This window comes from Pelmatolapia mariae, linkage group LG2 (genome assembly GCF_036321145.2).
Source record: "Pelmatolapia mariae isolate MD_Pm_ZW linkage group LG2, Pm_UMD_F_2, whole genome shotgun sequence".
Classification (NCBI taxonomy): domain Eukaryota; kingdom Metazoa; phylum Chordata; class Actinopteri; order Cichliformes; family Cichlidae; genus Pelmatolapia; species Pelmatolapia mariae.
The window spans coordinates 22,420,312-22,434,726 of record NC_086228.1 but is presented as its reverse complement, the minus strand read 5'-3'; the positions used below and the strand labels follow the sequence as shown (position 1 = coordinate 22,434,726).

The following is a 14,415-nucleotide window of genomic DNA, read 5'->3' as shown; positions in this document are numbered from 1 at the left end:
GCTTGTGTAGGGTTTGGTTAGAAACTTCTGTTTGTTTAACACCACAGTGTCTGTTTAGTATTTGTGATGGTTACTTTCTCAGGAAGGCCTGCACTCCAAGTCCAGCACGACATGGTGAACATGAGGTGCATATGACTTAACGTGCTCGATGTGCTGGATGTTTGTTGTCCACTGTGTACCAGTGAAGTCCTTTAAAAGAGAAGCAATGTGCTTTGCTGTGTCTTCGGCCCAGGCCTGCCACACCTCTCTGTCTGCTTTTTTCCCAGAAACCTTCTGGGGGGCATCGCCGGCTGTACTGTGCTGTACTGGCGAGGTAACGTTCTGGTGTATGTGTAAAATGCCTCCTGTTGCTCTCCTGAGCAGTCGACAGGCGACAGACCAGCCGTCCTCAGAGCTCGGTATGAGACCCAGGTTCACTCGGTCAGCGACGCCACACAACTGGAGCTGGAAAAACAAAAGTTAGACAAAAAGAGGTGATTACAAAAACCTGTATAGCGTATCTTTTTTTCTTAAAGTGGAATAAAAGGCAATTACATTTTTATAATAATGGTAAAAACTCAAAAGAAAAAGAAACTTGCTGGTCACACTTGCTGATGATCATTTAATCAAGAGGATTTAATTAGCAGTGCCTGGCTGATACTTGCCTTCTTAATTAAGGGTAAGTAAGGGTGTACGTGCGGCACACAGTCCTGAGAAATCTATCTCATAGTTAAAATAGATATAGTTTTTATTAGAGGTGGACTTTCTCTGATGAAGTAATCATTTCCCAAGGGACCAATCTAAAACTGTATATAAACACCACATGCGGCATAAGATATAACGAATTGATGAACTTTACTTGGCGATTATCTCCTTGGTGAATCGTGCAGCGGTCAGACACTCCGTTTGCCTCGAGGTTTTTCTTTAGAGCTTCGACAGCGTTGGGGTTCCACTCACAAGCATGAACGTGACTGGCCTTTGCATGCACCAGATATGGGAGAGTGAAGTATCCAATACCTGAAGTAAGGCACAAATGTGAAAATTAAACCACAATATACATCATAACTCGGTTGTTTTTAGGTAGCACACAGCTGTAAGAGCAATAGTACATGAGCAGTGAACTCAGCTGCACCTCGATTTGATTCAGAATTCAAGGAAACGCCATCAGTCAGTAACTTTATTTCATATCTACTAAAATGGGTCTTTTTAACCTTCAAAAAGTTACATTTACCACAGATTCCTTTTATTGCAATCATATAATATATTTTCCAGTTTTATTACCTGCATATAAATCCACTACAGTCTCCCCTCTGCAGTCAAATCCAGCCACCCGGAGCTTCTCTGTTATGTTTCCAGCCGAGAACATGCACTTTGTAACATCAAACTCATAACTGAAACAAACGTGAAGCATACATTTTCACACACATTTTAGTCTAATAAGCATGTCCCCAAGTGCTGAAATCTATGACTGATTATTACCTAATGCCATTGTCTACATGTTTGACCCAGCTGTGCTCTCCTAGCAGCATCGTCACCTCAGGAGATCTAAATCCATCTCTTGAAATTCTCCTGATCTTTGCTAGGCGCTTTGCTCCCAGTCCTCTGGCCACTGTGCTCCAAAGCTGTTGATCTAAATGAGTTAAAAAAGTAGCCAGTGAGCCTCCTCGTGAATTATTCTGTACATTTAGTGGTAAAGTAAAACGTGGCGCAGTTTGAGATCAGTAGCTACCCATGTTTTCCCATAATGGCAGAACAAAACAAGTGTCTCCCAGCAGGACTAGGTCTCCATGTCGCTGGAAACTGCGAGGGAGGTCTCTCTTCAGCTCTTCTGTCCATCTTTCACCATGAGACTCCAACAGATCCTGGAGGACTTTCTCCAGTTTACTACCACTCGCCCTTCCTTTCTCTTTTTTTGACTGCAGAGCAGACTGTGGTGAAAGCAGGACAGACAAGAAAATATTCACTGAAAAAAAAAATCACCTATTACATTTTAAGGTGCAGTGTCAGTAAAGCTTGCTGTTAATAATAATTCGTTCAGCTATAATTACCTTACTCCAAACTACTTCAAAATCATCATCTGAAGCCACAGTGGTCCTGAGAGACTGAAGATCGAGCTGGGACAAACAGGATGCTAAAATGGGCAGGAGGACTGTCCCATCTGAGTCTTTCACTAAACTCAAACTCAGGTCCAGAGCCCCTTTGGACTGTAGTGACCTCCTGTGAAATAAAATGCATGTGAAATATAATGTCAAAGTTATTTCAAACAGGCTGTTTGTTCAAATCAATCAGCTCCTTTTGATCTAATGCTAATTGCTAGCTGCCGTCAATAGCAATGACCAAATCGTGGATTACCTCAGCTTCTGAGCCTGACACTGAGGCACACGAAGGCATGGCACACCGTCCATCTGTAAACAAACAAATCAGCTCTATTTACGTTCAGATTACGATGCAAACAAAGACCAGATGCACGTCAACAACCGGGTAGCAGCTTCCCTACTACACACAACCCGTGTTTCCAGTCGGAATGTTATGCCGGACGGACAACTCCGAAAACAAGCGGTTGATAAACCAAACATATATTAACAAAAACGGCACCCGGCGAACACATTTTTAATGTTTTTGTCTCTATTTATTTTACTGCTAGAAAACTACAACTCTTGCTCAATTAAACGAGGCCAAAAACCATTAAGTGATAGCCAGTTTTGGAGAAGTTGCTCACTGAGCCCAATAGATGGAGACAAAAGGAAGAGAAATCAGAGGGTAGGTTACGGCAGGTAAAGCAACTTTAAAGTAAAGCAGACTAAAAATCCTCCAGAATCAAACTAAAAATAATATCTATAATAAGATATAAAAATTCAACTGTTTGGGTTTATTCTTAGTGTGCCTTTATTCATATTGTATTTGTGTAATATAGTCAAGTTATTTTGTAGCAGAAGCGTCAGTAGACACGTGTAATCAAAGGCCACTTTATTAGGTACACTTTACTAGTACCTGCAGACCTTTGCAAACCTTCATGGCATAGATTCACCAAGGTGCAATATTTGTCAGATATTTTAGTTCATGTTGACATGATAGCGTCACACAGTTGCTGTTGATTTGTTGGCTGCACATTCATGATAGGCCGTAGCATTTAAATGACGCTCACTTGGTACTAAGGGGTCCAAAGTGTGCCAAGAAAATGTCCCCCCACACCACCATTACCAGACTGAATGATTGATACAAGGCAGGATGGATCTATGTTTCCATGCTGTTCAAGCCAAATCCTCATCCTGCCATTTGAAGGACCAGGCACCGTTTTACCATTGCTCTGTTGTCCAGTTTTAGCAAGTCCCTGCAAAATGTCACCTGACTTTTCTATTCTAGCTGATCAGAGTGGTACCCAGTTTGGTCTTCTGCTGCTGTAACCATCTGCTTCGCTGTTCAACATCTTGTGTTTGGAGATCCTCTTATGCAAAGCTTCATTGTAACAAGTGTTTATTTGAATGGTTATTTGAGTTAATCTTGCCTTTCTGTTAGCTTGAAGCAGTCTGGCCATTTTCCTCTGACCTCTGGCATAAACCAGTGAACTGCCACTGACAGGATATTTTTTTCTTTTTCGGACCATTCTCTGTAAACCCTAGAGACGGCTCTGCAGCAAAATTCAATTTCTGAAATACTCAAATCACCCATCTGGCACCAACAACCATGCCACCTTCAAAGTCACTTAAACCACCTTTCTTCCTCATTCTTATGTTTGGTTTGAACTTCAGCAGGTCTTCTGGACCATGTCTACACGCCTAAATGCAGTTAAGTTTTTGCTAAACAAATTTAAGGACAAATTTGACTGCAAATTTAGGAATATTATAGTATGCACCTGTGAGATGTCTAATAGCCAGGAATTCCAAATTTCTTCTATTAGCAGGGCTGCAGTCCCAAAAACAACTGCAATTTGATATGAGTTGTATTAATAGCCTTTTGGAGTATGTGTTTGTTAGTGCCCAAAAGATGGAGGCACTATTGGCATGCCTATCTCAGACAATTTTCCTTTTCTTCCGAGCTTACGTTATCTGTCTATTAGTGTGTGTGACATTAGATCAGTCATGCCACCACTGAGCGTTCCCCTTAAAATAAGATCGGCCCTGTTTGACAGATCTAATGAAAAGTATCATCTGAATTTAAATTCAGACTTTAAGCTGTCTGCAGCTGGGGCTGCATTTGAACTTGAGAGGGCGGGTGGGTCAATGCTACATCTGACACGTCATCCATCATCTCTGTGTTTGATGAGGTGTTGGAGATGTTATCATAGCAGCATGAGTGAACTGAGGCAATATTGTAGCATTGTAATATATAATATATATACTATATAATATATGATATATAATATTATATATATATATATATATATATATATATAGAGAGAGAGAGAGAGAGAGAGAGAGAGAGATATCTATATAGATAGATAGATAGATAGATAGATAGATAGATAGATAGATAGATAGATAGATAGATAGATAGAGATATGCAGCTGTATATAACAAATTAAAGGAAATCAACAGCTTGCCAGCTTGAATGCATATCCTGGTATTAAATTCACAACTGTCCTGGACAACTGGAGATATGGACCATTCTTGATCAGCCATTATTTTAAAACATTGGTGGACATTGTCTCACATGTTGGCTCAGAGATTTGGGGACTGCAAAGTTTGTAGCATATGATTCACATCGTTTTCAGTAATAATCAAGCTATTCATTTGCACTGACTCTTCACTCTAAAGGTCACATAGAGTGGCAGGAAAATGCCTTCCACAATGTAACACACCCACCAAATCCGCTTGATGTAGTGGCACAGGTTTATTTGTTCCCCACCTGTACCTTGTGTGGCCAGTGTAAAAGTGTCAGACATAAAACAAAACTGACTTACGTATCCGTCAAAATCGTTATGAACTGTGTAGCTTTCAAATAAAACAATAACCAAACTCAATGGTGATAACTCAGTTAAATACTTTTCCCAATTAAGAAATGTTTATTATTAATGTAACCATACGATTATGATCAAGATCCAATAAGAAGTAAGAAATACATGTGATTTATGTATAGGAGTTGCTCTTAAATTATCATTCATGATTCGTTATAATATATGTATATATATGTATATGTATATATATATATATATATATATATATATATATATATATATATATATATATATATATATATATATATTAAAATTGTTATATATTTGTTATATAAATATTAATTTGTTATATAAATAAAACACTATTAATTCTTATGAAGAAATACACACCTAATGAAAATGCTGTCCTTCTCCTGACTGACTATGAGCACAATCGACAACATCTATTCAAAACTTCAAATCTCTATCAAACTATAATTATCCATAACTGTAAATTTGCAATTTTGCACATTTATATTAACCTGTAAATTTGCAATTTTTGTGCGTATCTCTACATATATGCCTTAGTGTTGCATACTCTGTATATATTATCACTGTGACAGTGTTGCAACTACTTGCACTTTAAATTCTGATTACACCCACACATAAGCTGCAAGATCTACAAAGCACTGTTTTACTTGTTACTACTTTCTTTTTAGTCTTTTTAGTTGTGTGAAGGGAACCTGCAAAGTAAGAATTTCATTACTTTGCGTAACCTTTTGTGTTTTGCAGTGTACACGAAAATAAACTACTTGAATCTTGAATCAAGGAAGAGAGGTCATTGACATTAATCAGTCTGGAAAGGGTTACAAAGCCTCTTATAAGGCTTCGGACTCCAGCAAACAACAGCGAGAGCCTTAATCCACAAATGGATACAACTTGTAACTGTTAATGATTTAACAATCAGGAAGAGACGGAGCAAAAAAATTGCATCCATGGGAGAGCTCCAAGGAAAAAAAAACACTACTTACCAAAAAGAACATATAGGCTCACCTCACATATGCCAAAAAACATCTTGACGATCCCCAAGACTATTGGGAAAATAAACGGTGGTCTATTAAGACAAAAGTTTAACTTTCTTGAAGGTTTACATCCTGTTACATCTGACATAAAGGTAGCACAGAATTTCATAAAAAGAGCATCATAACAAAAGTCAGACATGGTGGAGGTAGTGCCAGTCTATCGTCTGAGGCTGCTTTTCTGCTTCAGGACCTGTTCGACTTGTTTTACTTGATGGAACTGTGAATTCTGCTCTCTACCAGAAAATCATGAAGGAGAATGTCAAGCCGTCAGTTTGTGCCCTGAAGCTTAGCGCACTTGGGTTATGCATCAGAAAAATGATCTGAAACACAGCTAGTCCACCTCTGAATGACTAAAATAAATAAACAAATAAGTAAAAATGAAGGTTATGGAGTGGCCTAGTTAAGGTCTGACCTTAAATCAGATGCTTTTTATATATATCTATATCGGTTTATATATATATAGGGTTTATATATATCTATATCGCATCGATTTTAAGCTTTGCAATTAGTTTGAAACATGTAAGTGTGAAAAATATGCCAAAAATAATAAACGAGGGCGGGGACAAAGAGTTTTTCACACCATTGTGCACACATGGTGTTAGAAATGCAAGTGTATTAATAATATAGCTGACATACACAGTGCAACAATTCATGTGGTCAAATCTTCAAAATGTATTGGTTTGTTTTAGCCTGTCAAACTGTCATGTATGATGCAGAATAAAGAAGATTAAAAAAAGACCTCTGCATTGTTTATCTCTGCTCTCGTGGGGGATTAATCCCTCTGGTTTCCATTACCAATTAACTCCAATAAAACACTTCACGCTCTGCTCCCTTGGGCAATACGATAGGCGAGCAATTTAGCATATTAATGTGATCAAGACAGGACCTGTTCCTGTGTCCTTTGTTCCCTTTTTCTTTCACCTGTCCTGCCCCTTTAAGATTAGACATTTCAATCTAGGCGTGTTTCCTGCTACCATTGACTAAAACCGAGAGCTGGCAGGCTGTAGGGGGGAAAGGCATATCCAAGAGCTTTACATATTCCTGGACACTGGCGATTCTTTCTTATTTTTTTTTCTTTAAATGAAGGCTGTTTAACCAGCAGTGCAGTCACAGTCTAACAGCCTATTTGTGAAGACCCAGCAGCTGCTCGCCCGTAAAACCGTTTATGATTTATCGAGATGATATGAATGTCAGTCGGTCAAGGTCCGCTCTTCCGATTCAAAAGCTGGATTTTCAGGTTTCTGGTGGGAATCATCTGCTGCACGCATTTGGATGAATTTCTCCTGATTTCCAGAGGTGCCCGGACCGTGAAGGGATTGAGGTTGTTTGAGCGGAGAGGGAGGCTCACTGTGGGAATGACATGCTGCAGTAAAGACGGGAAATAATATGGATTAGAAAACGCCGATGATGTGACTGCGACACTTTGAATGGTCAGAAAATGCTTCCCAGCCGCCACTTAGCGCACAAGTCTTTAATATCACTCATTAACTGGACTGTTTTTGACTAAATAGTATTTTGGGAAAGGGCTACATGTGCGCAGATCCCCGTCCGAGCCATCGGCGTATTGTCTGAATCCCTTTGCAGTATAAATACTTGTATTGACCCAAAGAAGCGCACACTGCTGATCTGAGAAGAGGACACCATGTCGGCGGTGATGATAACACGAAAGGTGCGAAAATGGGAGAAGCTCCCGGGGAAAAACACTTTCTGCTGCGACGGACGGGTGATGATGGCCCGGCAGAAGGGCGTCTTCTACCTGACCCTCTTCCTCATCACCGGGACCTGCGCCCTCTTCTTCGCTTTCGAGTAAGTCATACCCCGTGGCAAAGTTATCAGCTGCTCCAAAAAGTGTTTTTAACTCCCTTTAGGCCTCTTATGCCTTTTCCAGTTCCCAAATTATCGAGTCTTATAGCCTTATCCAACATTTGTCAACTTTAGAGGTGCATAAAATCAGTATAAACTCATATAATAAATATTTTAGCTTCAATCAAAAAAACATCCATCACTGCTTATTTACGTGTTAGAGATCCGGTGTCCGCTCTGAGAATATAGGTTATTTGATCATGAAATGCATTAACAATTAACAATTTATTTAGATTGATTGATCTGGAAAGCAGTATCCACCTTCTCAGAACTCAAGGCATATCCTTGACTAGCTCAATATCCTAATGCATCACAAAGAGTAACGTAAAGTCCTCACCTTTGATTAGGTTAAATCAGCAAATCAAGCTTTTACTCTTATCCTGATCTCTGTTGTGTGTAGCTGATCTGAAAATGATTTCTTTAAGGGAGTATTGGATTTTTGTTACCTTTTTAAACCTACTTAATGGTAATGTGATCCTGGGCTCAGTGGTGGGCAGTAACTGTAACCTCCTTTTATGGTCTTCTTTTGTAACAGGCAACAATTTCACTTTGATAACCTCATATTCGTGTCTTGTTGATCTAAATTCTCTTCCTGACAGAGAAGATGGTTATGACTGACCACATACTGAGTTGTTCAATATTTAATGACACAAGTCGTTCAGCTTTGCGGCTGGTTTAAGACAGAAATGCTGTCGTCCCCCCCCCCCCCCCCCCTTTTTTTTTTTTTTTTTTTTTTTTTTTTTTTGGTCTCAGCAGTTCTGTCCCAATCCACTACTTGCACAACCCATTGGACTCATTATCCCGGCAAGCACTGTCGACCTGCTCGGATGCTGCTCGTGAACCCAGATCTCATCAGTTCATGCTGTACTGAGGAGTGCCTTTAAAATGAAGAACATGGATGTGGCTCATAAAGCAGTGCTGCTTACACTTTCTGTCCACGTCCTTGTTATTTCCTCTTTTCTTTCTTGGTAGTTTTTAAATGACACACAGAACACAATGATTTGGCACAAAATCCTGCTGTGTAACACAGTAACCTCCGTTGACTGTGGGTGTGTATGCGGCTACCAGGCCAAATGGATTTGGAGCATAGTGGAGAAGAGAAGTAGCTGCTCTTGCATAGTGCCAGGCCCTTCCCGTCTCTGTCTGCCTGCACATTAATGGCCTCTTGCTTTCCTCTGAGTCTGCACAGAAGGAGCTGTTGTCCGGCTCAGAGCACAGAGGGAAAAGGATGATACTGCTCACGCTGAGCATCCAGAGCTGGGAGGAGGCATTATGATAACTGATAGCTAGAGGGTCGTTAACTTGCTATGTTCATATTACAGCACAATATAATTATCTTTCTGGGTGGGACAGCTACTGAAGTTGGGCCCAAGCAACATGGGGGTAATTGCTAAATTCAGTTACATGGCAACTTGATACATTTGAAGCTATGACAGGGTGAAAGCCATCAGCAGAAAGGCTCTGAGGTATAATGCATTCACAAAATGCCAATTTAACTAGTGATAGAAGCATTAAAACACCAAGTCTGAGCTCTTTGCTATTGTAGAATTATTTGTCAGCTAGTGCGAGAGCTGTAAGTAACAGCTGTTTTCATAATTAATGCATCTGCTGTTGATTATGTTCATTTTCTGCATTTTCAAGAGTCTGAGACTGCTTGTTCAGAGTACTTATTTTATCTTAAAACCCGACTGAAAACCCTTCCCATCGCTTGTCACCCATAAATAAATAACAACTATTGCATAATCATGAAACTTAGCACAGACATTCAGGCTCCCCAAAAGAAACCAATCGTAATCCCCCATCCCCAAATCTTGAATCTCTATAAACAGATATTTGCATATGAATATCTAGAATCTGTTGGCAAAGACAAGAGTTTTGGTGATGGAGGTTTCCTGGTGTGGCAGGTATTGAGGAGTCATGTGTAAGACATGCAGAGAGACCATGTGGAGAGGAAAAGAAAAGTGCATTCAATTGCACTTTCAAGGTCTCAAGATATGTTTTGAAGATGACTCAACTTTCTTCTAGCTGCTTTAAGATAATCTGCATTCATAGTTGGAGACCAAATGGCATGAACCGTTGAGCACTCCCACAGAAAACGCCTGTTAAGTTTCCCCACTGGATGATGTCGTGATGATGTTCTAGCCACCACTGTGATTTGATTTATGACTAAATCATTGCAAAACTGATCACATTTGTAACAGCTGCTGCTCTCTTTTGAAATGTCATCATGTTAAGCTGCTAAACTAAGGCACGCTAGTGGATAAATATCTGTTAGGTTTGTCATTGTGAGTATAAATCAGTATGCTGATGTTAGGATTATCTGGCTCATTTTGTGCTAAAAATGGAAAAAAAGGTATAAAACAGAAGCCAATAAATTATCAGTTAATCTGTAAAACTAATATTTGTTGAATTTCACTGCTCTAAAACACTAAAAACAAACCAGTGATCAAAAATGTAATTTTTGTATAAAGGCTTGCAACACATTAAAGACTGTATTGCAGTCGATTGTGTGACGCTGCGTCAGTATAATCAGCTAAGCTGTCTGTCAGGGCAACGTCTTGCTGTTTCTTTATCTTGGAGAATTCCTTCCTCACATGTGAGCTTAAGGTTGGGCAGTGTGCTGCACCGTGACGTTGATGGCAGAACAAGGGAGGGCAGTGTCATGGCGTGAGCTGGCTAATATCCAAGACCAGAGGAGCAGACATCTCACTTTTATCATCAGCCACCGGCACCATGTGCAGGGAGACCCCAACGTGTTTTAATTTGTGCTAAATTGCGGAAACCAGTGGCTGAGTACACAAATGGAAAGATGCATTAGGAACAAGTAAACAAATTAGTCACTGAAGAAATGGGACCAGCCTTTTTAGTTTTCTTTTCCCTTGCTGGGCAGAATTTTAAGTCTTTACATCCTTACCTTATTGGATTTGTGCTGATCCTTTTTGCATATGTATTAAACTGGGTATTGCATTCAGTGTGTGTACAGAGGGCTTTAGCATGTACATATCTGCAGAAGGCTTACTTGCAGATAGATGTTTGCAGGTTTGGTTTCTATTTGCTGCTCTTTGTCAACGTGTGTGCATATGTGCATGCGGATTGCCACCTATGGATTTTGGAGGAAGGAACAAGAAACTGGAACATAAGGACAGTGTGTCATCTGTCTGTCCACCACAGGACACTTAGCCACTAGGCCAGAAAACCATATGTGCATGACGATCTTCTTTTCTGGGTATTGGTGCTGTATGTGTGCGGTAATGGGAGCAATGCAGGAGAAGTAGGTGTACAGGGATGAGCCTGCAGAGCGAGTGGCTGCAGTCAGAAGAGCCCTTGTAGTCAACCCCCCGAGCCTCTCTCAGCATCTAACTCCACCCTGTCTCCCTGTTAACCAATCAGAAAGCGGCATCCGGCCAAGGCCAAATGAGCAATAACATGATTTATACCCTACTCAGAGTACGCGCTCCATTTACAGTAACCATGATCTAAAGGCTTTGTTCTCTGGAAGCTTCTCTGTCAGAAGGGGAGAGCCGCTCCTCTGTGGAGGGTGGATTTTATAAATATATAGCTCACAGCCTGTGAGCCTGCTTCATGCAAGGAAGGAAAGTCCACATTATATTTGCATATATTTTGGGGTGGGGTTGAAATAGATGCACTGCTTTCAAAAAATGTGACAGAGATACTGCTGAATAAACTAATTTCTCCTTAGTCTCAAGTTCACTTGCTAAATATTATATGACGCAACATCTGTGATCCTAACTTTAATCCCACTAAACGTTCCGTGACCCAGGCTCTAATGTTTCATCTCTCTCGTTTGGTATTTAAATGTTGCATAACAAGGACGACTGATTTAAGCCTGGCATCAGAGTGTAGTGAGTGTAGTCTGGAGCTTCAGGTTCAGGGGGTACAAGCTCCCATGACATCAGAGCAAGGACATGTATCATTTTTGTCTACCTGAAGCAAGAAATTCAGTCACGGCTTGATACTGCATACTAATGTATGAGGTACTGATATCTGCATAGTTTGGATGACTCTTGAAATATTCTTAGATAAGAAGTAAATGTTAAGTGAGCTTTTGGATTTTGTCAGGCTTTCGGTTTTTTAAATATTTATGAGCATTTATGAGAATAACATGAGCAGTTTTATTGTTGTGGGAAAAGCACAAGGATCCACGAAAGCTTTTCTGATATCGACTTGTTTTCTGCTTGTATCTTAAAAAGGAGAGAGGGCAAGCAGAGTTTGAGAGCTATTGTTTTTTTTCCTCAGCAGTGCCCTAGAAACAGCCAGGCACAGTCTACAGATGTTTGTATGACAGAAGGCTGTTACTGAGGCCCACTGTTGAGCTGCCTGCACAGCAAGTGCATAATTCATTTGGAGTATGATTCAAGCAGGCCTGCAACAGCTTACAGCTGTTAAGTATTAATAACGGAAGGGTTTGAAATGTTCGACAAAGGTAAAATGTCATGAGTCACTATGTGTGGCGTCGTAATCCCGGGTTCAGGGGCGGTGTGGCTGAGACGCTGAAGTGATTCTAATTTGGTGATATAACTACTTTAGGAGCTTTTCATCTCTGAGCTTGTGTCATTCTGAGTTAAAAAGGAAATAAATGTCTGCAGAAGACTCACCTTAAAGCATCTAATGCCCACCCGCACCAGGCACAGACATGACAGTAGGAGCAGCAGTAGGTAGTTTATCTGTCTCCTGTGTAATGAGATTTAATTGTTTTATTTTAATGCCTTTATTGTCTTTTATGACCACCAGGTTTTTCCCTAAACGAGTTCCCTTTTATTAAACAAAGTTTATTCGGTGTAACTTCGGTAAAACTCGGGGTCTAATGCCTACTCTGTGATATTTGTTTAAGATTTAAGTAGGGGCCAATAAATAATCCAAAGACCATACGGCAAGGCTTTATTTGCCTATTAAGTCAAGGGGTAAACTCAAGTGTGATAATATTTTTGTGCCATGGTTAATAAGATTACAGTGAAAATAGCCTTTGAATGTGATGTAGGCCTCCTCTGGGTCAATCAGTAACCAATATGACCTGCTGCAACTTGTGGAAAAAAATAAAAGCTGTAGAAACAAGAGGTTTTAGCATCTCATACCTTCATATAATTGGCAGTGGCACAATTTAAAATCCTTTGTTATTATTATTATTTTTAATAAATTGGAAGAATGCAGGAATGAGTTAATACGCATATAAGGGATGAGGTTAACAAATGTAATCAGGTTACACATTTTGCCTTTGTTATGCAGCATAGAATACACAGATAAGTGTGCAACTCATTAATTAGAAGACAGTTTTGCCAAGAACTATGAGAACACAGTCTGTTTGGATTGTAATGGCAATGCATTTTATTTATGTAGTACTTTTTCAAAAACAAGTTACAAAGTGCTTCACAAGATAAGATAAGAAACAGCAAATAAAACATTTAAGAGAAGGCAAAGGTCAGTCAACATTTGGCTTAGAATACTAGCAGCACAAGGAGATAAAAAGTGAGGAATAAAGAAAATTAAAAATAAAACAACAGGTAATTAAAAGCTTATAGAACATAGATTGAAATTATAACTAGGAGAAGGCGATTAAACAATTAAGGTGGACAACATCGAAATAAACTTCAGATGGAGGCACAGAAAAAGCCTACTTTGAAAAAATATGTCTTTAAGAAGAATTTAAAAGACAAAAGTGAGCTTGGTGATCTGATCTCCTCGGGATGATTATCACGAAAAATGGGTTACCTGACAGAAAAAGAGTGATCACCCTGGGTTCTCAGTCGAGACAGTGGGGTGACCAGCTTGGCTGAGGACCTTTTTTTCATTATTATTTTCTTATTTTCTGTAATAATCTAAAAGCTTACAGACAAATTCTATTGTGTATCAAGGCCGAGGTGTTTTCTAACTTCCTGGTTGGTTAAAAAACAAAACAAAAAAAAGGCACTCTATTACAAATGTATTATCTCTAAAGGTAGTTCATGTATTTGTAGCATTTCAGTATAATAGAAGGTATTGTAATCTATTCTCGATGAGCATTACATGAGATGAATTATACTACTGTTTATTTAGCTAAATATAAAGCAGTAGGTAAGGTTAGCTTTGCATAAAATTTAGATATTGTGGCACACCTGTCTCTGTACAAAGGTAAGGAAATCTGCCTTCTAGCACCTCTCAAGTTCATAAAATAACTTCCGCACAGGTTGTTTTCACACCTTCACAAAGACATGTTGTTAAAATAGTAAACAGATATTTCATAAATATGAAGTAAGTTGGTTAAGGAAGAAGGTGTGTTAGCAACATGTGCGTGTCAGTTGACGGATATCCCCTCGTAGACGATCCAGTTTTTCCTGCTGCTTCTGTCGTGATCGGTGAACACGGAGTCACCAGAGTGGTGCCGTGACAGCTCCACCCTGCACAGCACAGGAAATTGTCACATTCAGGAAAGATAGGGGGGCTTGATGGGAAGCAATGATAGAGAATGCCTTCCTTGAATATGTTCCAGTTTACGGTTACGGGAATTGCATTCCCTCAGCCTGAATCCCGCTCTGTGCGGCCTCTGCACAAACGGCTGTGGGAAGCACACCTCGCAGGCCTGCGCCAGTGGAAATTTCTATTGATTTGATCTCCGCTCCTTGT

The 14,415-nt window shown here is 39.8% G+C and overlaps 2 protein-coding genes across 4 annotated transcripts in view; one reads left to right on the top strand and one right to left on the bottom strand.

Annotated features, from left to right (window-relative positions):
* Positions 1-78: 78 nt before the first annotated feature.
* Positions 79-2,485, bottom strand: trmt12 (tRNA methyltransferase 12 homolog). Its single transcript, XM_063494664.1, has 7 exons — positions 2,332-2,485; positions 2,028-2,196; positions 1,709-1,907; positions 1,459-1,609; positions 1,261-1,370; positions 839-996; positions 79-444 (listed from the first exon to the last, which is right to left on the bottom strand). The coding sequence occupies exons 1-7, from the start codon at positions 2,382-2,384 to the stop codon at positions 79-81; spliced, it is 1,206 nt and encodes a 401-aa protein (XP_063350734.1). The 5' UTR covers positions 2,385-2,485.
* A 4,420-nt stretch (positions 2,486-6,905) lies between these two features.
* zdhhc9 (zinc finger DHHC-type palmitoyltransferase 9) overlaps positions 6,906-14,415 on the top strand; it is a 30,481-nt gene continuing 22,971 nt past the window's right edge. The window contains exon 1 of one of the 3 annotated variants that reach the window (XM_063494583.1): positions 6,906-7,740. In XM_063494583.1, the coding sequence (XP_063350653.1) occupies positions 7,577-7,740 (164 nt within the window). In that variant the 5' untranslated portion in view covers positions 6,906-7,576. Of the gene's footprint in view, positions 7,741-11,682; positions 11,793-14,415 lie in introns of those variants that run through there. The other 2 variants (XM_063494590.1, XM_063494598.1) reach the window with 2 other exon arrangements.

Coding starts and splice junctions, on each gene's coding strand:
- trmt12 (XM_063494664.1), bottom strand. CDS start 2,384: ATGGACGGTGTGCCATGCCTTCGTGTGCCTCAGTGTCAGGCTCAGAAG. Junction 1,610..1,708: donor GCCATTATGGGAAAACATGG/GTAGCTACTGAT, acceptor TAACTCATTTAG/ATCAACAGCTTTGGAGCACA. Junction 445..838: donor ACCAAGGAGATAATCGCCAA/GTAAAGTTCATC, acceptor TTGTTTTTCCAG/CTCCAGTTGTGTGGCGTCGC.